A 23,419-nucleotide genomic window follows, 5' to 3' on the forward strand; every position below is an offset into this window, starting at 1 on the left:
AGGCTATATTTGGACCATAAGACGCAGGGACTTTTCCCCCCCACTTCTGGGGGGGGGGGGGAAAGTGCGTCTTATGGTCCGAAAAATATGGTAAGTACAATGTGGAATTGGCAGCCTTCATACAGCGTGGATCCTTTCTTGAGGAGGAAAATTAAGGACACATTTCATGAGTCGACACCTGGCCATAGATGAATGACTGACATTTCTAAGACTCTCTTGTCTGCACCGAAAATTTAAATCCACTTGTTGATTTGATACATTAGAGTAGTGTCTTACTGTTGCTTGGGTTGGAAAGGAAAGCGATTCAGAAAAATAATAATAATAATGGGAGTGTGTTAAACCTATGGATGGATCTTCTAGTGCTGTTCCTATAAGAGACACGAGTTTTAAGATTACCATCCCTCATAGCAGAATCTTCATACAATGGAAATGTCCTTGTTTGCACATCTTGAGAACATAAGATCCTCTAATTTATGAACACGGTAAACACTTCCCAAGTCCTCTCAGCCTTTAAGAAGACAAGCAGGATTGATAATGCAAGGGTTATACTAATTGCATCACAACGAGGCATGTAGGATCATATAAGTGATGAGTTGGGTGTGGCTGGCCTGGTTCTCAGCTTATAACTTCAGGGTCAGTATCATTTGACTTTGGAGGAAAGGATGGTGCTGTCTGTCACTGCACAACTCCAAACAATAACAGGTAAGCCTTTTGTGACCTTCCAATTGATGTACAAATTTAAAACAATTAAAATAAAAAACTTTTGAAAAGAACTTCAGTATGACAGATATGATGACCATTAGCTCTTACTAAACTAAATAGTACTGTATGGTAAGACAGCACATTATCTGTAATATCGATATATTGTTTAAAGCTGAGTTTTGCAGTTTTGAAAAACTTGTGCTGGGGTTTTAGCCTATAAAAAGTAGAACCCATTCTGCTTAGAGGAAATCAAGAATGCAAGGACTAAGCATTTTGCCCTGTGATTCTGTTGACTGCTAGTGCTGTTAATTCCTGGCTCTAGCACATCATAAAAATTCTAATAGTAAAGCAGTTCAAACAAATCCATTCAACTTGGGTACACATCTTTATAGAATTCAAGAATTAATTACAACTAGATTTTTCAAGTAGGGTAAATATCCATGAACATGATAATGACTATCTCTTAAGTAACTAATTTTTGGGATTCTAAAAATATTTTATACTTATACATCTGCTTGCCTAATTGCTTTAGAAAAAAAATTTATACCTAGTATGTTGATTACAGATATATTCTATCATAAAAAGTGTTTGGTTGTAGAGAGAGACATTCCTAAAATCAATACAGTGTGTGTCTGCTAGTTTATGAAGAGACCATCTGGACAGATCATCTTCTGATGGACAGGTCACTGTGGCGATGCCGGCACATCAATGCTTTGAAGGAGGGATTGTCCCAGGATGAGAAGGAATAAGATTAGGTGCATTTGAGATGCTCCGCTCCTTGGCAGATTCCCCAGCATCGAAACGTTGAAGGGGGTTCTGCTACAGCCCGAGTCATCAGAGGGCAGTGGGATGCCATGAGCAGACCTTAGTCCAAGTCCAGACTACGCTGTTTCACTGTCATCTCGGACCAGATTCCCCCATAGGCAGCATCTCGTGCAACGTGAATGATGCTGTTTACTGTCAGGGGTTTTGAGTTCAGTGATAACTTATGAATTATGTAGCACAAACTTTGACAAGTGTTGGCACAGCTATTGGCAAACCCTCGGGAGAACTGACAGGAGACAGTGTCCTCATCCAGGAATCTAACATTGGTGTTGGGTGTGGAAAATAGACTACAGGTGTGGGCTACAGGTGTGGGCTACAGATGTGGGCTATAGATGTGGGCAACAAGTGTGGGCTACAGCTGTGGGCTATAGGTGTGGGCTACAAGTGTGGGCTACAGGTGTGGGCTACAGCTGTGGGCTACAGCTGTGGGCTATAGGTGTGGGCTACAGCTGTTGGCTACAGCTGTGGGCTATAGGTGTGGGCTACAGCTGTGAGCTATAGGTGTGGGCTGCAGGTGTGGGCTACAGGTGTGGACTACAGCTGTGGGCTATAGGTGTGGGCTACAGGTGTGGGCTACAGCTGTGGGCTATAGGTGTGGGCTACAGCTGTGAGCTATAGGTGTGGGCTACAGGTGTGGGCTACAGCTGTGGGCTATAGGTGTGGGCTACAGGTGTGGACTACAGCTGTGGGCTATAGGTGTGGGCTACAGGTGTGAGCTACAGGTGGGGTCTACAGACAGGGGCTACAAGTGGGGGTTACATGTGTGGGCTTCCCTGGGAAGGACCATGTAAGTGCTGATGTTACCATAGAGGAGGAAGTCCTTGGAAAGGCTGAGTTCTGGCAGATGGCCCCCTTAAAGTGGCTGTTATATGTAAAGTGTTTTATGGAAACTTAGAGATAATCAGATAACACTACAATCAATGCCAGCAGAATAAACAGCAGGTAAGAACCTGTTGGCACTCTTTCAAAAATCATTCTGGCTTCTGGATGCTTAAGCCTAAAAAGCCTATTTAGGTAGTTGCAACAACCTATTATTTTCTGTAAAAGTCTTTGCACTATTGTGGTCATTACTGTTTGTGTTTATGACCCTACGCAATACTCAGTTTTATTTCACCGAATAAACTCCACAGCTACTCACTAAACAATAGCTGCATAGTGAGAGGTATTATTTCTAAGTATACGTTAGTAAAATACTAGCTTTTTTTTATAAACGGAGGGAAACAATCCTGAACGTTTTTTAAATAGCTCTTCTTTTTATCTGAATCTGTTGTGCACTGCGGGTGCTAAAATGTTTTCTTAGAGAGAAGTATTTTTATAAACCATTTTAAAATAATGAGATCTATTCCAAATATGGAATAGCCTGTTCTTAATGCTGTGCTGAGCATATATTCTTTTCAACACTGTTCACAGGGATTGTGAGAGGTTGAAAATTGTACCATTAACAACAGTAGCCAACAGAATTCCTTACCTCTCTCCTTCTTAAAATGGTGTTTCTGCCCTTTCCAGAAGTATGATAATCTCTGTGAGTTAACCTATTTAATTTACATATGGAGTTAATTTACATATGGAGTATAAATTTTTTGTTGACACAACATGGAAACACTTATTTTTGCCCTTGAGCCATGACAAAGCCTATTGCAAATGTTAGCAAATCAGAAAGGTCTTCTCCCACAGAATCGCTGCTTCTGTTGGAAACTTTGACTCCCAGTAAAATTCATCCTATCATCCTTGAAAACAATGGATTTACCAATGAACAGAGTCTTATATTATTTCAAAACTAGAGGCCCAGTGTATGAAATTCATGCACAGTAGGGTCCCTATCAGCTGCTGGCTGCCAGCTGCCTGCTGGGGCCTCCCTTCATTCCATGCCACCCCCTGGTGGTCAGCACACATCATAGCAAGTGATCGAACTCCCTGTTGATTCAACTCCTGAGGAGACACTTTGCATATTAGTGTGTGTGTGTGTGTGTGTGTGTGTATATATATATATATATATATATATATATATATATATATATATTATCCAAAGAAAACAATTTAGTTGCAGTTTGCCTTTTTGGGGAGTTGGGAAGGGGGTAGTGTTGATATAGATGTATATATTTAATTCAAATAGTATTATTGATGAGAGCTAAAAAGATTGCTAGACATCTATTTATCTAGTCATTCATTTTTTAATGGTTACAACAAATAAATGAATTCATTAGAATGAGTTAAGCACCTAATTTGTTCAAAACCCTGAGGAACTAAAACATATATTACAACCCTGGCTGGTATGGTTCGGGTGGTTGAACGTGGACCCATGCACCAAGAAGTCATTTGTTTGATTCCTGATCAGGGCACATGCCTTGGTTGTTGACTGGATCCCCAATAGGGGTCATGCAGGGGGCAGCCAATTGAGGTTTCCCTCTCACACTGATGTTGCTTTCTCTTCTTCTGCCTTCCTCTCTCTAAAATAAAAAAATTTGGTGGGAGGGCATGGAGGTGAAAGAGGGCATGGGGGGGGGGGGGGTAAATGGTGATGAGGGACAAAAACATCTACACTACAACCGTGCATACATATAAGGTATACTAAGTGTTATCCCTGCATTTAACTTAGTAAGAAAAATAATGCAAATAAGAGAAGTCTGAAAGGAGAGATATAGGCCATACAGAGCTCACTCTGCTCCTACATGTTTCCTAACATGATCTACAGAATTCAAATGGAAACGCAGTTTACCCCTGCTTGCCACGTGGTACATAACTCATTGACCAGGATTCAGACATCGGAAATGAGGGCTACCCGAAGAGGCTCTGTGTTGCCATGTTTGGGGTGCCTTGGGCTAGCTCAGCACTGCCCTTCCAAACATGTTAAATAATAGTACGCTCTGCAGAGTCACACGTGACGTTCACTTTGAAACCTGCGGTGACAACCCCATTAAAACAAGTGACATCAGTAACCCAGTGAAGGGCAAGAGCCTCTCTAATAGGAAGAGAGGATAGAGGACTGAACTGCACGGCAGGCTGCTGGCCAAGGGACTCAACACCACCTGCTCTTCCGGGGGCCAGCGGCCCTGTGACCAAGCCCACAGCAGCACGTTTGGCTGGGCCCTGGCCTGGCTGCGGGGACGTCCCTCTGGCTGTCCATGCAGGTTTCATGTCACCCTGAGACCCAGATCTGCTCTGAGTGCATCCTGCCAGGAGGGTCAGTGCGGGCATTGGTAGCTTACAATCCATTTCCACCAGTGCCTGGGCAGTTGCCCATGTGAATGTGCTCTGTCTCAGCGAGGAGCCTTTCGCAGTGTCTACATCGAGTGGCCCATCTCTGTCATTTCCCCTTCCCGGTGCCGCCCCAAGACCCCTCATGACCCGCAGCAGCAATCTCAGCGTCTTCTGTACCAGTGTGTCAGGTTGTGAGAGACATTTATGACACAGATGTTCACAAGGAGCCCGGCCACCACTGTCCCCGCGGGGGTGAATGTGCAGAGCAGTGACTTAGCTCCGCCTCATCCCACAGGCCCAACGACACTACAGCTCTGCTTGTAAAACCAAGACCCAGAGAAGAAGCATAAAGCAGGAGGGTCATTTCTAAGCTTGTACGTGGTGAGTCAGACACCTGGCTTCTGCACCATTGCTTCTTACAACGTACACACCAGTGATGCTCAGGGGCTGGGTCAGAACATCAAAGACAAGATGCCTGGAGAATCCCGGTCGTTCCTGGGTCAAGATAAGCAGTACCAGCCATGGCTGTGATCTGACACTTGCTCATCACAGCCTCTCTGGGCTGGCTCACTAGAACCCTGCTAGCCAGCTACAAAGACATCCCATATAGCATTACAGACGCTGTGCTCCATCTCCCTGCAAAGCGTTCTGGGAAGGACCTGCTGTAACAGCAGGAATCAGTGTCCAGATCCAGTGCAGAGGTCATCAGATTATGGAGAGATGCCTGAGCCCCTGGGGTCATCTCCATGTGCCTGCAAGGAGATAGCTGTAATCTTCCTGGAGAAAACCGGCGGGGGCAGCACTTCTAACCTTTCTGTGACCCCGAGTAACAGCAACGCTAACAGTTTCTGAGCCAAATAGAGCTTGGTTCTTTGCTGCATCTCATTTGAGCCTCTTAAGAGTCATATATCAGCGATTTCTGTCAGTGTTCCTAAAGTGCTGATAGGAAACTGAGTAGCCGAGAGGTTAAGCAGCTGCTCGGTGACTGATCTAGAAACGGGCAGAGCCGAGGCAGGATGGTCTCATGGAGGGACAGCATTCTGGAAACCACGGGAGCTTCCTCCCAATCTGAGGGGTCCTGCTGGAGGTGCCACAGTGAAGGCCTAGGACCACGTCTGTGGAGGACACAGGTGCCCAGTGAATCCACACATCTGAGTGGCATCGTTATCTCACACCGACAGTCAGCCCTGTTCGTACTGTTATTTCTGGGGTAAGATTGTAACAAATCTTAACTTAAGGATGAGCATTAATAGTAGCCACATTGCTCTTATTCAGAAAGGGGCACCCATAATTTGACATTTCTCCGTTGTCTGAGTTTTCTCATCTTTTGTGGAGATTCTGCCTTCCATACAAAGGGGAGGGGAGAATTAGGAAGTCTTGGGTATCATCAGAGCCTATTGTGTCAACAGAGACAGGATATGTTCCACCAAAAGGAAGCTGTGTGCTGTGGTCTGAGTCTGCTGTTAGCAAAACACAGATTGCAGAGGCGCTCCTTTATAGCATGCATTTTTGTTCATGGGTGGAGCTTGAGGAATTGGCAAATAGGACTTTTATCTGATACAGACATACAATAGGCATTTTCATTATATCATTTTTATTGCTACTTAATACAACCTGGACATCCCAGTGGATGACAAGACATTCAGCACTCCCCCTCCCCCAAGGGGGAGGCACTTATGTACATTACTAGAAACCAGGTGCACAAAGATTCGTGTTAGAATGGGCTCTCCTTTCCCTGGTGGCTGGCACTGCCTTCCCACTCTGACCCAGCCCCTTTCCACTCAGGCCCAGAGCCACCTCTTTCTGCTCCATCCTCACCTCCCCACACTGCCCAGAGGCCCTGAGAGACAGGGGGTGGGACAGAACATCTGTGTCGTTACCATGGCAATGACACAAGTGTCCCACCCACCCCATCACTTGGCACCTGTGTATGCAAATTAACTTCCACCTTTGTTGGGTTAATTTGCTTATCACTTCTGATTGGCTGATGGTGTAGCAGAGATATGTTCAATTTACATACTTGTCTATTATTAGGTAAGATAGGAGAGGACATGTCTTCCAGGGCGTGGCTGTGGGATTTTAGACCTTTGACAATAGGGCTTCTCAAAGCCACATGATTAATGCCTGAAGGTTGCTCACCTCTACAGACAGCTCAGTAGCCTCCTGAAACCACTCAGTGGTGGGAAAAGACCTCCTGGGGAACAGCCCTGACTGACAGTTGGAACAAAGAAGACCAGAGTGGAGGGGACCCTTTGCTGGGCGTGAGAGGACTTCCCTGTGGGCACCGCAGCTTTGCTCCTGCACTTTAGCTCTAAGCGACCTGAGCCTTTAACTGTGGGGACAAGTGCTTTCTTCAGTAGAGGATGTGGAGGCCAGAGCGAGTTCCGGAGGCCACTGGTGAACGCAGCGGAGAACCCTCTGGGCACTCCTTCGCGGCCGGCCTCGCGGCCTCAGTGAGAGGGAGTGTCCTGGCCACGGTGCACTGAAGGCCTGGGAGGCGCAGGGGGCCGGGGTCCATGGGGAGGGGCATCTGTAATACTTTCAACAATAAAGATACATTTTTAAAATGCTTATGCTTATTCAGCACATTCTTTATAAGGGACGGGAGAGTTGACAAAACAAAAACAGCCTCAAAATGACCTCATGCCTCACACCTGTGGGGGTAGACCCCGTTTCTGGGAAGAGCCTGCAGGGCCCAGGAGGCCTGGGCAGTCCTACTCCCATGACAGCTGACACAGAAGCTGTGACTTGAATACGTTGTCTCTGTACCCATCTGACAAGAGAGGGTCTTGGTGTACTTTATGGAAGTTCTAAATGGCCGAATTAAACAACGTAATTTTGGTTTCCTAATGCAATTACAGTTTTACCTCCTCTCCCTTTCCCCAGATGAAATGTCTTGATGGAACTTTCCCTCCTGGAATAGAAATGATTCCTACGTCAGGGTTTTACTTTAGCTATCATTGCCTGTAACCTAATAGTATGGTAAACACCACTGGTAAGTGCAATGGAAAAAAAGAAGGGAGTGTGGTGATGACTGTGCTGGCTCTGCTGTAACCTTATTAAACTTCATTAACATGAACCGCTGGTTCTAATACCTGTGTGGCTCACAGAGGAGACACATGCAAAGTTAGATGCTTTCTGCTCCATGTTATAGGATTTCAGGGACACGAGCTGGAGCTGGTCAGTGGGTGGATCTTATAATCTCTGAGGCAGGGTCTCAGGCGTTCCCAGGACAACTTCTTTTCATAGAACCAAGGTCTAGCAGCTTGTTCCCTCTCCCTTCAGGGTCACATGGCAGTTTTTCAGTGAAGACGGCTGGGCACTAGGGGGTGCTGTCTTCTGTAAGTGATTTGGAACACATTTCTGTAAATATTCCCAATCCAAGAGGAAATTAAAAAAAAAAAAAAAAGAGGCACTATCTTCATACTATAAGTGAATGAATATTTAATAAGCACTTAAATTAATGGCAGGCAGGAGAAGTGCACCATGCTTATTAAATATAAAGTTGCAGAACTGCTTTTGAGATCATTTTAATAATTTATAGACTGCCTTTTAAAATTCAAATATCCTAAATGGAGCTCCTTTTAAAAGTGATGTTTACAACAGGCATTAAAAACAGAAAGATCAGCCTGACCAGCATGGCTCAGTGGTTGAGCATCACCTATGAACCAGATCACGGTTCAATTTCCGGTCAGGGCACATGCCTGGGTTGCAGGCTCAATCCCCAGTGTGGGGCACGTAGGAGGCAGCCGATCAATGGTTCTCTCTCATCATTGATGTTTCTATCTCTCTCTGCCTCTCCCTTGCACTCTGAAATCAATAATAAAATTTAAAATTATATATACATATACTAATGACTCAGTACATGAAATTCTTGCACAGAGGGAGGGGTTCCTTCAGCCCATCCTGCACTCTTTCCAATCGAGAACCCCTTCAGGAATGTCCTACTGCTGGTTTAGGCCTGATCGCTAAACTGGGACCACTGGTTCCTAACCACTCACTGGCCTGCCTGCCTGCTTGCCCCTAACTACCTCTGTCTGCTTGCCTACTTGCCACTAACTCCTCTGTCTGCCTGCCTGATCACCCCTAACTGCTCCCCTGCTGGCCTAATTGCCCCTAACTGCCTCTGCCTCACCCTGCACCTGTGACTTTCCTCCCTCTGGCCAACCACAGGCACCCAGGACCCGGGCCAGCTTCACCAGGTCCACCTCAACCACATGGGACCATTGGTGGGTGGCTTCGCCCACATGCAGCTGTAGGCACCAGGAGCCACAGGGTGTGCTGCTTGTACCACTCCTGGGCCACCAGTGCAGGCACAGCTGCTGGTGCCCAGGACTGCAGAGCAGGCGAGGCGGCTTGTCCCTCTCCTGGGCCAGAGACGCAGGTGCAGCTGCTGGCACCCAGGACCCTGGGGCAGGTGGCTTATCCCTCTCCCAGGCTGCTGCCTGGCTGGTTCCCATTCCTCTCTCCCCAGTGTTGAGTGTCTGAGCTGTTATGGTGTGACGGCATGAGGGCATGATGACTTTTTGCATATTAGCTCTTTATTATATAGGATTTTAACTTGTCATGGTCTATCTTCAAGTGGATATTATACCACTTCACATCCTGTATAGAAACTTTACTGAAACAAAATTTCATTTTTCCGGGCAATCTTTGTTGTCATGTATTTTACTTTCACATATGCTATAAAACTGACAGTACATTATTATTTGTTTAAATAGTTAATCATCTTTAAATATATTTAAATAATAAGAAACTTCTATTATATTTCTTTCTATGCATTTACTGTCTTTGGTGTTTTCCATTTCTTGGAATAGATCATTATTTGTATCTAGAAAAATTTTATTCCAACTTGCAGGACTTCTTTTTAGCATTTCTTACACTAAAAATCTGCTGGTGATAAAAAAAATCAATTTTTTATATATGAAAAATGCATTTTAACTATTTTAAAAATATTTTCACTCAGTCTAGAGTTATAAATTGAGAGGATTTCCCCGTTGTTAGTACTCTAATGATGCTGCTCTTCTATCTTCTCCCCCTCACTGTTTCTGATGAGAAATTTTTATAATCCTATGTTTATTCCTGTGAATTGTGTGTCTCTTTTCTTCTAACTGCTTCAGAGATTTTTCTTTTCATTATTGGTGTTGAGCAAAGTAATTTTTATGTGTCTTGATGTAGCTTTCTTTATGTCTTGTGCTTGCTATGTACTGAGCTTCTTTGATCTGTGGGTTTATATTTTTTACTCTATTTTGCTAAATTTGGAATTGTTTGAATCATTCTTTCTTTAAATGTGTATATATATATATATATATATATATATATATATATATATTTTTTTTTTTTTTTTTCAGGTCTCTAAAGAGGACTGGGGAGGAAAAGGAGTGAACCAAACCGTAGGGTCAGGACCTCAGCAGGGAATTGAGTGCAGGGAGGCCAGCAGGGCCATCCCTGCAGTGGCCAGTTCATAACCAGCTGCTGAGACTGGCTTGTTCCTGGCTGTGGGTCTCATGCATCTGCTCCATGCTTCCCAGCAGTGCAGTGCCCGTCAGAGCTGTGCATACCTTACGGGGAAGGCCCACTGGCTCAGGCATACCCCTGGGAGGCTGATAGAGCAAGCAAACTATTGGACCTTGTTGCCCAAGCAAGGATGCCAGCATCCTGCCCCACCCCCAGCCACTCCAAATGCCTGCGTGCATTTAAGCTGTCTACAGGCCTGCCATCTTTGTTGGGTTAATTTGCATACACATTCCTGATTGGCTGTGGGCATCACAGAGGTACGGTCAATTTACATGTTTGTCTAATATTAGGTAAGATATACACACACAGGATCAGGTGATGAAGGATGGGGTGGCACAAACTATTTGTTTCTGCTTCATTCTGATGCTGGTCCCAAGAAGGGCTCTTTCCCAATAGGTTTCGGAATCTGTAGGGTGTATCTGGCCAGTTATAGCTCAAGATAATGTTGCCCCATTGTCCAGGGCCTCCGTAAATAACAGTCCCAGTGCAGTCAGTGGCGCAGGGTTGTGTCTGCTGTCAATGCCCAACCCCTGAGAGCACCAACCACAGTGTCTCCAGTGCCTCAGAGGAAGCACATGCCTTAATTGTTCCATTTTCCAAGACACAAATGGGAACAAACCTGATTAACCAATCTCCTCAAGTCAAGTAGGAAGAGTATTTTTTGTTTATTTGACTGCTCTGTGTAGTTCAAAACAATCTTCTTCTGAGTCATGTTGACCAGTGGAAAGTTATCTTGGAAGCATAATTACGGCCAACATCTTAGGACAACTCCTGTGACTCACCATTCTATTTTGCAAAGGAAAAGTTTTTTAAGAATTCCACGTTCACTAATTTTACTAGGATTATATCAGTTTGCTCATATTCTATAAGTAAACTTTAGGATCATCCCATGAAGTCCTCTTTTGAGTTTTACCACCGTATGTTTTTATCTCTTAAAATCTTCTCATTTTTAATTTAAAGTTGATCACTATTCCTTATTTGAAACAATGTCATTTTTAAACCTTTTGAATTGAACTTATTGATCCGACAATGGTTACAAGATCTGGATGGAATAGATTTCATATCAGAGTCTAAGGGCTCAGGGGAAGCTCCTTTCATGTCCCCAAACTCCAAGCCCAAGAGGATGATCTGGGCTTGTGGACCATGTTATGTCCCCTCTAAGTGTATATGTTGAGTCCCTAACTCCCAGCAGGTCTCAGGGAAGTAATTGGGGTTAGCTGAGGTCATGGGAGGATGACACCTCCCAGGATGACATCAGTGTCCTATAAGAAAGGAAGAGAGGTCTGGGCTCTGTCTCTCTCTCTCCTGATAACGCCTGAAGGACACAATGAGAGGGAGGCCATCTGTAAGCCAGAAGAAAGCTTTCCCAGGAACTCTATTGGGTGGTACCTGGATGGTGAATGTCCAGCCTCCAGAACTTTGAGAAGTAACTGTCACTGTTGAAGTCACTCAGGCTGGGATATCTATACTAATAAAAGGGTAATATGCTAATTAGACAAGACACCCTTCTGGACAAAGCCACAGCAGCTCAGTGGCTGCGAGGGCTGGGACTCAGGCAGCAATGGGCTCCGGCAGTCATTAGCCACAGCAGTGGCAGCAGCAGGAGTGGGGTGATGGGGGCCACATCTTTCCCTGATCTGCTGGTCACCTCCCATGGAGAGCAGGCCTAAGCCATCAGTAGGACATCCTCTGAGAGCTAGCAAACTGTGAGAGGAGGCCAGCTGGGCTCAGGGACCCACCCCCCTAGCTCCAGTGCATGAATTTTCATGCACCAGGTCTCTAGTTTTGTTACAACAGCTTGAGTTGACTAATGCACGAACAAAGAAAGGATTTGCTGTTTATTTGTTTCCTTCTCTACTCTTGAAGCTTGGACTGTAGCAGCATCCTCCAATTGTCCACAGTTTCCACATGGACATGTCTGGCCCTCACAAATGCAGGTGGTGGTCCTTTGGAGGCCATAAATCTTTGCCAGATAGTGCTTAAACATTTCCCAAGAGTGTTTTAACACTGTTTACAAAATTTCATTTACTAATTTACATTTTCCAAAGAGATTTTAACACAGAAGTTGATAAATAGCTCAAATTCTTAATTAAATTTGAAATGTTGACTGACCAATATCCATTGATTTTCAATTTTATGTTTATAATAATCAATACAAAAATCATTAACATTTTGCTACCATAGTTGTTCCATTGTCTATACCTATGTATTTATATTTATGTACTTTTGCTCTTCAAAAATGTAATCTTAATCTTCTGATAGAAAATACTTATTTCTTTGTAGCTAATGATTTTATTAACTACTATTTTAAGACATTTTAGCCAGCATTGTTTGCTTTACAAAATGAATGATATTCATATTTTTATATGGAATTTTATTTTTCTATTGTCTAACTAATTTTATTTCACATTTATGTTCTACCTGGAGCTACTGAATAAGATACTATCATTTCTCTAATTTTAAATCTCTCTATATCCTATGAAGTGGTATTTTAAATCACTTTTCTTTCTAAAATCACTCATTCATTTTCTGTAAAATTTATCATGTTGCTTTATTATCAGTGGGTCCTTATTTATAGCAAATTATTTTATACCTTTACATTTTTTTTACATACAAATGAGTTAGTTAATTTAAAAAGAAAATGGAAATTTAGTTTTTAGGTTGTTGGTGCTGTTAAGTCAACCCTATACTCGGTGTCTGAGCTCATAGTGCTATAAACATATAAAGAATGATTTGATTCATATATTTTCAAGAACTTTATGTGTAAGAACTTTCACCTTTGCTCTGCATGTTATTTATAGTTGTAGTAACTGAATTTTGAGACAGAAAGGCTGCGGAAAGGCAATAATTTTAATGTGCTGTTTTTAATTTCTTTTTAATCAACCATTACATTTTTAATAACATTGGCCACATACTGTTGTAGCACCCCAACATATTAAAATAGAATCTGTAGATATAGCAAAGTGCATTTAACAAAGGAAACTAGAATCGTTTTTATTAAACTTTTAAATAATAATGACTTTGGAGCTATGCCTGGGAAGCTCCCAACACAAATTCATTTTTCTCTGAATACAAGGGAATTGTGCTATTTCTGTTATTACACCAGCCTGGCTGACCTTGTAAACAAACTCCACTCAGGACTATAGATCCCTGCTCCCTCTCCCATGGAGTTTAAGGTCTGCCCATCTCTCCTATTCAGCCTGATGGATCAGAAAGCACTGATTGTACATTAGGGAGGAGCCACCACCACCGGTGTTTGGAACCCCCTCTGCTGGTGGGACTGGAAGGGTTGGAGCTTCCTGGAAATAGCTGAGGATCCTTAGTTAAATGAGAGGGTTTCCCCCAAAGAAATTTCAGGACCAGAAATGTATCCTCACAGGTTTGTTAAAATGTTCATTGGGGATACATTTGCAATCTGAAAAAAATTGAAAACAAGCTAAACACTCATCAAGAGAATGAAGAAAGCAATGCCATAGTTTTATTCTGATGCCACTAAGTTATGTCTAATAAAATTTCTTCAGAACAAAATAAAAAGTGTTCAAATGATAGTGGCACTTGGTATGTAGATTATAATTACTTTTTTTTTTTCTAATTTACAATTTTTTCCTACAAACTAGAAAGAAATGGCAGAGAAAATATGGCATTTTAATATCATAGTACCTAGAGGCCCAGTGCATGAAATTCATGCATGGGTTGGGGGGAGGTCCCCTCAGCCCAGCCTGCACCCTCTACAATCTGGGACCCCTCGGGGGATGTCTGACTGCTGGTTTAGGTCTGATTCTGGGGATTGGGCCTAAGCCGGGAGTCAGACATCCTTCACACAATCCTGGGCCACTGACTCCTAACTATTCACCTGCCTGCCTGCCTGATTGCCCCCCCTCCCCCGCCAGTCTGATTACCCCTAAAGGCCTCTGCCTGCTGGCCTGATCATCTCTAACTCCCCCACCCCCCGCTGGCCTGGTCACCCCTTACTGTCCACCCTGTCGGCCTGGTTACCCCCAACTTCTTCCCACCCTGTGCCTGGCTGGTGGCCCCATGCAGCCTCTTGTTTAGTTGTTTGATCATCCCTCACTAATTCCCTTTGGCCTGGTCTTCCCATGCAGCCTGCTGTTCAATTGTTTGGTCATCCCTCACTAACCCCCTCTGCCAACCTTGATGCTCCTCACAGCCTGCAGTTCGGTCGTTACTGTGAGGGCACCCTGAGCAATTTGCATATTACCCTTTTATTAGCATAGTTGTCTTCAGTTGCCCTGTATACATTGTGGTGGTGGTGTTTTTTTTTTTCTTTTCTTTGTATGTATTACCTCTCGTGTGTCCATACTCTAAATTTGGCTTACTTTAGGAAGGTGTTTAAGGCTTAAGATTGAACCTGCATCTTACCTGCAATATTCATTTTTATTCTATACCAAATATACTTGGTGACTTCTCATGAAAAATGGCATCAGGAGATTTTTTTTTTTTTTTTACAAAATAATGTTTATGATGCATAAGATCTCTTGAATAATTGTCACTGCTCAGGTAGCTATAAGTTCTATCTTTCTAAATTGTAGATGGTTTTCTTAAGAATAAAGTCAGGCTTTTTTTATGTTCCTTTGGTTTATTTTATCCACGAAGAGATACTTACATGCATTTGTTTATTGCATGAGAGTTTTTCCCTTTTTTTCTAATTATGATTCTAAGCAAATATTATATCAACTTGTTTTATTACAAAAATTTATTCAAGTACAATTAGATGAGTTTAAAATATTAGAAAAACTGTCCTTTTTAGCACACTGAGAAATCAGTATGCCAGTTGAATTCTTACAATATATTTGAAAGATTAATTTATATATCAACTGTTTAAGAAGTGTTATCTGGTCTCCTCAAGTGGATATAAACATTCTATTTTTTTCAGAAATTACAGTGCTGTATATTTCGCAGAATTTGACAGATTGTGCCTTATATTATAGCATTTAGGTGATTGCTGGCTGCAGACCACAGGTGATAACATTTAGGGTACAAACTGTTCTATATTCATTTTTATTCCTTTAACATTTTATCAGGTTATAGAATGTAGTATCCTATATAATAAAAGCCTAATACACAAATCAGCCAAAAAGACCAGTGGAACGACTGATCACTGTGACACACACTGACCACCAGGAGCAGATGCTCAATGCAGGAACTGCTGCCAGCCCGCAGGCCCTAGGCCAGCCAAAGCCTGTGCCAGTGGGGACCCCCCAATCACCCTACTGGTCTCCCCGCAGAGGGAGGTGACCAACAGTGACAGCAGGGGGCAGGGCCGGTGAGCAAGTGCCAGGGGGGACCCACGATTTCCCCAGTGATCACCCCACAGATCATTCCTGATCGCTGACCAGGCCTAGGGACCTACCCATGCATGGATTTCATGCATCAGGCCTCTAGTCGCAGGGGTCCTCAAACTTTTTAAAGTGGGGGCCAGATCACGGTCCCTCAGAGAGCTGGAGGGCCGGACTATATGAACTACTAATTCCTACTGTAACACCTCGGCTGCGCTCACTGCCCAAAAAACCTGGCGGGCCGGATCAGACTCCTCTGCGGGCCGCATGTGGCCCGCGGGCCGTAGTTTGAAGACGCCTGCAAGTCTAGTGCATCATATTGTTGGTGGACTTTTTGCACACCTGGGCATTTCTCACTGGTGTTATTGTTATTGTTGTTGCTCATTCTTTATTCAGTAGGAGTGTCTGAGTGAACCACCGGGTACAGTGACTCTTACAGTAAGAAGTGAGAGTACCACTGTGCCCTCATATTAGATCTGATGCAGATCATTGTCAAAGACAACACTGGGTTCTCAGACCATGGATTGGACCTAATCTAATAGTTCTGTGTTTGCACCTTAACCAACTCATCCCTGTCCAGGAAATTAAATGCTAGCCATACAAATTGTGATATTTTTGGAAATACTTCACAGTATTTCCAAAAATATCACATAAGAGTAAAACTAAAATCTTAGTTCCGTGGATTATATTTCTGATGTTGGCCTGGAGGAGTAAGAAAGGTAACCATCAATCCATCCAGAGCCCAAAAATGGGCCTTTTAGCCTAATCTGCTCCCTCGGTGTGATTAAAGTGTGCTAGGGCATGTGAAGAAGTAAAGGCTGCATTACATATATGCACCTTGATTTTTCTTGTTTCCATTGTTTCTCAGAGCATTTGTCTTAAGATATGCAATAGCTCAGATTACAAAATTTTAAACAAATGATCAGCTTTTTATCCTTTTAATCTTAGCCATGAATGCTTCGAATAATTCATAAAGAAACCTCTTCAATGTCGCTAAGCTAGAGCAAGGCAATGCAACATGAGTCCTTATTTAAATGATGTCACACTCTTCATTTATGTGTGAATGGCTGCTTATGCAGCTCACCTTCAGTATAAGGAGGCATATGTAATATCGATGGTCCAATATTTAGTAAAAATTTAATCACCAGAGCTGTGATAATGTTTCCATAATTGGAAACAGTTTTATGTCCCCAGTTGCTCCTGATCCCAGAGGTGGCTGTTTTCAGTGGAAGTAAGTTTTCTAGCAGATCCAATTCGAATGCCCTTAACACTTCCAACTTCAATGCTCAAATGAGAAATGTCATTTAAAATTATTTTTAAATTAGGCACTTTAATTATTTTTCTAACTGTGAGACTGTAAAAAAGATTCTTCAGATACAAATATATTTGTTATTGATAAAATGTATCAATTAGCTAATGATCTGCAATGATTGTCAATGTCAGATTCTGTGTCCTTGTGGAACTTGAGTTTCACTATATTGGTTTCTTTAAATTGACAGGCACTTTAGGAGGGAATATCAGGCAGTTAAAATAGGTGCTTACTAAACACTGCTGGATGGATGGATGGATGGATGGATGGATGAATTTGCAAAGCTGGAAATCAATGTTGCAGTGCTGGAGTACTCAGGAATAAAAGTTTCATTGAGCTTAATTAAGCACAAGTAAACACTATGGCAGGCTCACAAAACAGTTTTTGGAAAGACTTGCTGTATTTAGGCAACATAGTTGCCTTTCGTTAAATGAATTAAAAATGAGGTCAAGAGGAGAAATTTCAACAGACACCCAGTCCTCTAATTTGCTGATCATTGATGAAACTAGCTCCACAGGCAAATTGTTTTTTGAGGTTCCAGGGGTGGGGACTGATATGTGATGTCGGTTCAATTAAAGAGGATGTACAGAATTCATTCTGGCTCATTTCTTTATGTTTTCATGATATTGAGTTATCTATTGAATTTTTTATTTTTAACGTATTTTCCCCTTCCCTGCAGCCTTTAATGGCATGGGTCACTAGTTTCCGATAGAAGGGTTCTGAGTCTGAAATAAACAATATGTCTACCTGCTGTAAAAAATGTAGAGATAAAAATGCATGTTCTCAACAATGAATGGAGGTGGTCACCTTCCTGTATTCCATCCTAGCTGCACTGGACTTTTTTTGTTGTTGATAAAATAAGGTGGCTTCTTTCTCAAACTTGCTTCTAAAAAATTGATGGACTTAAAAATACAAAGCTTAGTCATTATACAGGGCTCTGTTGTAGGAAAAGAGATCAGGAGCTCATTTCTAACTCTGTGCTGAGTGATGATAAGTATTTTTCTCCCACCTCTCTGCAATGCGTGCAGTTTTGCATTAAATTTTCTTCTCAAGGAGAACTCAGACTCAGGGATTTGAGATTACATGGTTCGTTATTAAAAAGCTGCTCAACGCCAGTGACGGCCACTCCACCTGACTGCTTACCTTTTAATTGTCTTTGTTTTCACTTTTGTTCCAGGATTAAAGTACCGGGACCCAACCATGACCGGCAAAACGCAGACCAGCAACGTCACCAATAAGAACGACCCCAAGTCCATCAACTCGCGGGTGTTCATCGGCAACCTGAACACGGCCATCGTCAAGAAGGCGGACATTGAGGCCATCTTCTCCAAGTACGGCAAGATCGTGGGGTGCTCGGTGCACAAAGGCTATGCGTTCGTGCAGTACCTGAGCGAGCGGCACGCCCGGGCGGCCGTGGCCGGGGAGAACGCCAGGATCATCGCGGGCCAGCCCCTCGGTAGGTGGTAGTTGCCTGCAGCTCCGGGCTCCTGCACGGGTGTGGGGGTGTGGAGCGTGTGAGAGCCAGCGCGGCACTGCTAGCTCCTGTTTAACCCACGGCAGGGCTGCTCTATTTGACACTCACAGTAGTGTCTTTGTGCTCGTTGATTTAGATGTATTATAAGTATCTGGTTTTCCTTATGCACCTTTAAACTTGGGACTGAGTTGCGTTGTAAGACTTGTTGCCGCCGCCTGTTCTAATCGAGGGGCAGATGGAAAGGAGGCTGTGAGTAAGGGGTCTGATTGGAAGTGGCGTCTGTCTTCCAGGAGACACTGTTTTGCAAACACAACAAACCACTCCACGTGCCGCTGATGCATAATGGAAACCTGCAGAGAGTGTGTCTAGGAGGTCACTGGTGCAAACGGAGGATGGTGCTGGGGAGGGCCTGGAATGCTCCGGCAGTGACAGCTTTGCTTATACACATAGAATGGATGTGGGAGACTTAAGGAAGATGACATGAAGGTGGAGAAAGCCAGGTCCGGGAGCTAAGGAGACTGTTTCCTTGAGGGAGGTGACACCCGAGGTTCTGAAAGAAGGGCCCCTGGCCTGCCCGGCGGGTGAGCTGGGGCACGGGAGAGGGACAGGGCTTGTCGCAGACCTTTCATCCAGAAGCCATGGCCCAGTGACCGGGCGGGAGGAGTTATGAGCAGATGACCCTGCGAGGCCAGTTCCTGCCACTGGATGTGTCAGACATGACAGAGCCGCTCCATCCAATGCTCACACTGCTTGTTAGGGGCTAACGTGTTTTTCTCATTTTCTATGTTTTCTTTTGAGGAAGAAGGGATAGAAAAATAGGAAAAGGAGGTAAATTCTCAGGACTGAAAAGAACTAGAACCAGCTCTTTCTTATCAAGTCAGGATTGGTGCCAGTTGAACTATGTGCAGTGGTCAGACTTATGCCTAATGTCCAAGGGGCATGTAGCTTTCTGAAAGAAAGGAGAAGAATGCAATCTGAAGTAAAGTGAAAATATTTAGAAGATATTTTGTAATTAATATGTAGATAAAAAGTAAAAATGAATCTATTTTTACATGAGGGAAAAGTGCATTGAATACATCAGTGAGTCCCTAACTGATGACCAGATGATGCTAGTTATGGAACTGATTACACATCTTCTCCCGGAGAGCTGCAGATATCTCAGCTTCAAATGCCCACACAAACTCTTGACTTCCAACCCCAACCTGTGTCGACCCTGCTCTCCATCCCAATAAACGGTACCCTCATTTACCCAGTTTTTCAAACAGAAACCTGGACATCAACCCTGACTCTCCTCTTCACCTTTCTTGCCCCGAACACATCCCAAACCAGTCATCTCTGAAAGCTCTGCCCATAGGCACCTGCTCCGGTCACCGAGCCTCAGGGGGCAGAAGGAGGCCTCTGACGGTTCTGCCCCTCCCACTCTTGTCAGGAGTCCCTTGAGGAATATCAATGAGAAAGTGCTCCTAACACTCACCCAGAATAAGGTTTATCTTTCCTCCAGTCCTACATGCCCCACCCACCACGCCTCTCCCCTCCTCTCCATCCCAGTGTCCTCCCTGCCCCCTCGGACTGTGGGCGATGCTGGTGAACTCACTGCCCCTCCACCATTCCCAGAGCCCCCTCACCGGCTTCGGATTGCCATTTCCTCTGTCACCTTCCGTGAGCTCAGGTGTGGTGAGCGATGTGGGTGCTGAGGGCGCTGCCACCTTCTGTGAGCTCAGTGTGGTGGGCGGAGCAGGTGCTGGCACTGTTGGTAGGAGCGGAGCTCAGAGGGAACTCCCCCCAGCCAACAGGGCGTTCCCGGTACCGCTTACACCAATGACCTGAGCCCCTTCCACGTTTTGTTCTCACCAGCAACTCCTTTCCTGCCAGCGCATGAGTGGGTAGCTGTGCCCTCACCACCCAGGCCAGGGAAGCCTGATGGGGAGGGATGGTGTTAACACTGGTGCTGACATCAGGCTCAGACCAGCAGGCCCTGGGTGAACGTGGTCCTCGGTCCTCTTGTCTGTGAGGGTATCCTGAAGCAGCCGTCAGTGGGCAGCTCCTTCTCACAGAGACAGGCCCTCTACACACACAGACCCTCAGATCAGATGAGCTGTCATCGCCCCGGCTGTTAGAACAGACGTGACTCCTCCCGCACATGGAAGCTGCCATGCTGAGGAGAGGGGTGCGGGGGCTAGGGCTTCATCCAGGGGCAGGCTGAGGGGTCTGACAGCTCGAAGCCAGTGGCTGGGGGACCTGGGCAACCATCCAGGCAGCAGCAGGTGAAGAGAGTGAGGCTGGGCTCACTGTCTGCCCCTCCCGCTGAGCACACTCAGGTGTGGGAGGGGGTGGTGCTGGGCTGGGCGACCCCTTCCCCCAGGAAACCTGTGAGCAGGGAGAATAGAAACCTTGAGGGGGTTGGTTCCTAGCCATTTGCTGAATGTTTTATGTTGATTTATTTTTGTTGTTGGAGCACAATGACCTGTGAGTGAAAGGTGCCTCTGGCTTGCAGTCCGGGGGGTGGGGCGGGGAGGGCTGTAGGGCATCGGGGTCTTTAGGACCGTGTTTCCTGCCCTTGGCAGGACTGAAGTTGGGGCCATTACTTTGGGCCTGTCCTGTGAATTGGAGGATGTTAGCAGCATTTCTGGCTTCCACCCACTGGGTGCCGGGAAAGAACTACTGAGGACTATTCAGAAGTTACTCTGACGTCCCCTGTTCTAGGGTTGACAGAAATCTGTTCCTGTTTCATGTAGCTGGTTTTTAGTAATCCACTTTCAGCTATGAAACTTCTCAAAGACATTCAGTATACACTCTGTTACGTTTCAAAACTTATCTTTCCAACATCCTTCCATGAAAACTGGATAATGGGTTTCAATCATCCCATTGTTCAGAGAAGGAATCCTATCACGTTAAAGCGATCGTGTTTTCATGAAGATAGCATTCTTGGAACATCCTTCTAATGTTTTTCGGAATCACTGTAAATTATCCTCAGTTCTGCTCTCCAAAGAACGCGTGTCCTCTCAGGGGGCGACTGGAGGGGCCTCGTGGCCTTTCATCCTCATCCTCTCCCCGCTGTCTCAGCAAGGAGGCCCTCACACCAGCACACAGCTCAGGTTTCTGTGATTAACAGAGCCTTCTAGGCTGCAAACAGATGCTAAGTAGCAAACTGGGAGCCTGGGGCTTTCTCTGAGCCTCTGAAACTGGTCACTGGACTCAGCAGCTGAACCTCGATTAGCAGAAGCAGAGGAGGCAGATCCTTCCTTGAGCCATTTCTCCATGTCACTGGAAGCTCCCTGCAACCATTAGAAGCTTTATTAGCGCTAACCTGCTCTAATGCAGCCCAGAACAGTCTGACGCTATGCCATATAAAACACAGCGCCTCCAGTTACCTTTACTCCTGTGACAAAATGTCCAAGAGTCACTTGGGAACCAATTTCAGGAAACTGTACTAATGGGAACATTTATTATTTTAACCCTGGGTTAGATGCTTGCCAAAGCGTGCTAAGCACTGAAGGCACATAGAAAAGCAAAGCCCCACCAAAATCAAGGTAAAATAATCTATAATAATAATAAAAGGGTAATATGCTAGCTAGACCAGAAGATCTTCCGGACAAAGCTAGGGCTGCGAGGGAAGCCCGGGTCCTGGGTGCCAGAGAGAAGCCGGTGCCTGCAGCCAGGGGAAGGAAGGCCTACTCCTGCACAAATTTCATTATCAGGCCTCTAGTACAATATAATAAAAGAGATGGCTTCCCTTGGAAAACATCCTAATTGTGGAGTAGAACATGTATACAGCAAATGGGATTTGCAAAATATAAGATAAAGCATGATATCATAATGTGCACATATGAGCCCTGGCCTGTGTGCCTCAGTTGGCTGAGTGTCGGCCTGTAAACCAAAAGGTTATGGATCTGATTCTGGCTCAGGAAACATGGCTGGGCTGCAGGCTTGATCCCCAGGTTGGGCAGGGAGGGGGGCGTACAGGAGGCAGCTGATCGCTGTTTTGCTTTCACATTGAAGTTTCTCTCTGCCTCTCCCTTCCCCTCTTTCTAAAAATCAATAAAATATATATTTTTTAAAAATATGCACATATGATATAACATACTACAAAGTGGAAAAGACAGTTGACATTTTTGTCAAAAGTTGGTGAATGTTGGTGGCCACTAGTGCAGGCTCTGGACTCAGGCTTCCTATGCCAGAATCCTACCTTTGTACGTTTTGTTGCATAAAGAAAGGTCTCCATGCTGTTTTCTTATCTGCAAAATGGAGATAATCATAAAGTTGTGAAAATTAAATGCCTCCATGTATGTAAAGTTCCTAACATGCTGCCCGGGCCTTGTGAAATGCTGTAAAGACTGAAGGGAGTCAGGGACTCCCCTCCCGTTAACGCGGTGTGTGATGTTCTCTGCCTTCTTGTTCTGAAGGGGTCCTGCCCCTGGCTGTCTCCCAGAGGAGGGGGCCGGCAGGGAATTCACCCCTCCTGGGCTTTGGTGTCTTTGGTGAGAGACCGCGGCTGCAGGCCCCCTGAACCCTCATACCCATCACCGCTTGTGCTTGTTGGTCCTGGTGAAGAAATGTCCACTTGTCTTTGGTCATGAAGACAACTTTTATGTTTTCTTCTGGAGGTGTTTTTGTCTGTTTTGCCATTTACTTTAGATTTTAATACATCTGGTACTGAGCTTTTATACGGTGCAGGTTACTGAATAAGTGCACATATTTCCATCTAAATATCAAGCAGCTCTATTTTTGGAGGAAACGATGTGTTCCTCACTGGCCGGAAATGTCAGTTTGGACATAGAACAGGTGGAATGTTATACATACGTACTTATATTGTTGGGGAGAAAATACTTTTCTCTGCCCTTTCAGGTTCCTTGGAGGGGCTAATAGCCAAATTAACTTAAAACTAACAGGAAAGATGTTAATTCTGTACATGCTTGGACTCTTTAAGAAGAGGAGCGCAGGCAGGCAGGCAGTTGGGGCTTACCTGCCATTGGGAACAAGGAGAGGAAGGGCTGGGGCATCAAGGGGAGGGAGGCAGCTCCCGCAGAGGAGGAGAAACAGGTCACTGAGAAGGCCCTGTTCTCCAAGCCCCACCAGTCACCCCACTCTCTCCCCCCA

At 44.6% G+C, this 23,419-nt stretch overlaps 1 protein-coding gene across 2 annotated transcripts in view; it reads left to right on the forward strand.

Moving 5' to 3' along the window:
- RALYL (RALY RNA binding protein like) overlaps positions 1–23,419 on the forward strand; it is a 519,639-nt gene that overhangs the window by 246,806 nt on the left and 249,414 nt on the right. For both annotated transcript variants that reach the window (XM_045581553.1, XM_036437321.2), the window contains exon 2: positions 18,026–18,304. In XM_045581553.1, the coding sequence (XP_045437509.1) occupies positions 18,049–18,304 (256 nt within the window). In that variant the 5' untranslated portion in view covers positions 18,026–18,048. The remainder of the gene's footprint in view (positions 1–18,025; positions 18,305–23,419) is intronic.

Source organism: Pipistrellus kuhlii, unplaced genomic scaffold (genome assembly GCF_014108245.1).
Source record: "Pipistrellus kuhlii isolate mPipKuh1 unplaced genomic scaffold, mPipKuh1.p scaffold_m20_p_14, whole genome shotgun sequence".
Classification (NCBI taxonomy): Eukaryota; Metazoa; Chordata; class Mammalia; order Chiroptera; family Vespertilionidae; genus Pipistrellus; species Pipistrellus kuhlii.